Source organism: Sander lucioperca, chromosome 15 (genome assembly GCF_008315115.2).
Source record: "Sander lucioperca isolate FBNREF2018 chromosome 15, SLUC_FBN_1.2, whole genome shotgun sequence".
Classification (NCBI taxonomy): Eukaryota; Metazoa; Chordata; class Actinopteri; order Perciformes; family Percidae; genus Sander; species Sander lucioperca.
The window spans coordinates 8,165,886-8,168,385 of NC_050187.1; the positions used below are offsets into that span (position 1 = coordinate 8,165,886).

Sequence of the window (2,500 nt, forward strand, 5' to 3'; positions counted from 1 at the left end):
GGGCGGAGCGTCAGAGGAACGGGGCGTCCCGATTGGCTCTGCGGGAGTGGAAGCGGATCTCAGACAGTTTGGAGTTGATGCCGGAGCCGATGACGCCTCTCTTAGCGAGAGGAAACCGAGCCAAGATGGCGTCTAGACACAGAGAGAGGGGCACGTTATTTATAAATATACAGTATCTCACATAAGTCAGTACACCCCTCACATTTTAGTAAATATTTAATTATATCTTTTAATGGACTTAACTGAAGAAATTACACTTTACTCCAATGCAAAGTATGAAGTGTACAGCTTGTATAACAGAGTAAATGTGCTGTCCCCTCAAAATAACTCAACACACAGCCATTAATGTCTAAACCGCTGGCAACTAAAGTCAGTACACCCCTATGTTAAATTCCCATAGAGGCAGGCAGACTTTTATTTTGAAATGCCAGTTATTTCATGGATCCAGGATACTATGCATCCTGATAAAGTTCCCTTGGCCCCCACATCATCACATACCCTTCACCATACCCCACATCATCACATACCCTTCACCATACCCCCACATCATCACATACCCTTCACCATACCTAGAGATTGGCATGGGGTACTTTCCATTGGAGCAAAGTGTAATTTCTTCAGTGTTGTCCCATTAAAATATATAATGAAGGGTAGATTAGGGTAGATTAGGGTTACATATGATATTTTAGGTTATAACGTACTGAAGATGGCGTTGATCTTGTGTGGGTCCAGAGCGTTGCGTTGCGGGTGGAAGGCTGGCCGCCGGCTCCGCCCCCCCCGCAGGTTGCTGCTCATCAGGGTGTTCATATCGAACACACCCAGCAGCAGCAGCCGAGCCATCGCCGTGGGAGACGGCGCCTGATTGGCTGCCTGCCAGGAGCGGACATCACACAGAACCCCAGAGCCTGGGTAAACCTCCACCTGGAACACATTAAGTATATATATATATATATATATATATATATATATATATATATATATATATATATAGGGTATACCTCCCTGTAAGACCAGCCATGGGCCACAGATGGGTTCAGGTGCATTTACTATTTAAATGACGTGGGCGCTGGACGGGAAACTGACAACTGGGTCGGTCTAAAACTAGCAAAGGTTGGGTTGCGTCGGGCTCTGCGTCGGGCTCTGCGCCGCGCTGCGAAGTGTTGAAGTCTGGTCACCAACTACTGATATATTTTAATATTGTTGTTGACCCGTTAATGATGCTGCGTTCCCCTAGGAGAGGTCCTGGTGTGGTTCATGCTGACTCACTGAAATATCTCACTGGGACACGAGATGGAACTGAGCCATCGTTTAGGCCTGTTACACACTGGCTGCGTGGTGTGAGTGTGGTGTGTCAGCTGCGTGTCAGCTGCGTGGCGTGAGCGTGGCGTGAGTGTGGCGTGAGCGTAGCGGCTGCGTGCCGTGAGCGTGGCGTGAGTGTGCCGTGAGCGTGGCGGCTGCGTGCCGTGAGCGTGCCGTGAGCGTGGCGTGAGCGTGGCGTGAGCGTGCCGTGAGCGTACCGTGAGCGTACCGTGAGCGTGGCGTGAGCGTGCCGTGAGCGTGGCGTGAGTGTGGCGTGAGCGTGGCGTGAGCGTGGCGTGAGCGTGCCGTGGCCGCTGCGTGGCGTTTCTATGTCTTTACACCAGAAAGGTGTCTGACGCGGTGCTGCTGCTGCTAGCCTTGTCTGTAAACATGGATGTTTCCATCAACATGAATATATTCTGATCTGATTACAGCAGAGACAACGTCAGCAGGATTGACGGCTCCAGGATATTTTAATATTGTTGGATCCAGATTAACGTTACACAACGTGCTACGTTATGCTAATGCTTGCTGGGTAACATTGTGAAATGAATTAGCGCCCTAGCTCTGTCTGAGAGGTGGAGAGAGTTGTTCCCACCTGTCGGGTGGCGTGTGCGTTGGCGTGGGCGGTGCACTGGCTCTCGGAGCAGCTCTTCCTCAGCTCCTCCATGTCCGTCTGGCGGCAGAGTGGCGCCTCCTCCCCCGTGTGGCCCGGCGCCCCCCCGTCCTCCCAGGACTCGGACGCGTCGGCACTCAGCTCGTCCTGCAGCTGCTGCACCAACACTTGCGGGCTGAAGTCTGCGTCCTGATTGGCCGCTGTGTGCTGCTGATGCAGGTACGCGGCGTAACTGTCGCTCCTGCCTGTTGCCGTGGAGACTGAGTGATGACTGTTGACCTGGCCCAGCGTCTGCCACATGGTGGACAAGAGCCCCGGGATTTCTGGGAAATGTAGTCATATTAAATTAATAATTAGAAATTAGAAATTAGTTTTTTTTTCAACCTGGACCCTGTTATCTGTTTCCGTGTCTGAGCGTCTGATGCGTGAACAAAACTCTCTGAAACTGGTCCAGCATTTTGATTGGTCGGCTGTGACCATGTGACTCACCGTGGATCAGCATGTTGTTGAGTCTGTCGTTCTCTGCCAGGAGCTCCGCCTTCTCTCTCTGCAGCTCTCGGACCTGCGTGCGCAGGAAGTGCAGCT

At 51.8% G+C, this 2,500-nt stretch overlaps 1 protein-coding gene across 1 annotated transcript in view; it reads right to left on the bottom strand.

Moving 5' to 3' along the window:
• The window catches only part of LOC116034167, an 11,256-nt gene that overhangs the window by 261 nt on the left and 8,495 nt on the right, over positions 1-2,500 (bottom strand). The window contains exons 2-5 of the mRNA XM_031276717.2: positions 2,405-2,500; positions 1,898-2,238; positions 702-921; positions 1-132 (exon numbers count right to left, since the gene is read on the bottom strand). The exon at positions 1-132 is cut by the window's left edge and continues 261 nt beyond it; the exon at positions 2,405-2,500 is cut by the window's right edge and continues 55 nt beyond it. Of these exons, the coding sequence (XP_031132577.1) occupies positions 11-132; positions 702-921; positions 1,898-2,238; positions 2,405-2,500 (779 nt within the window). The 3' untranslated portion in view covers positions 1-10. The remainder of the gene's footprint in view (positions 133-701; positions 922-1,897; positions 2,239-2,404) is intronic.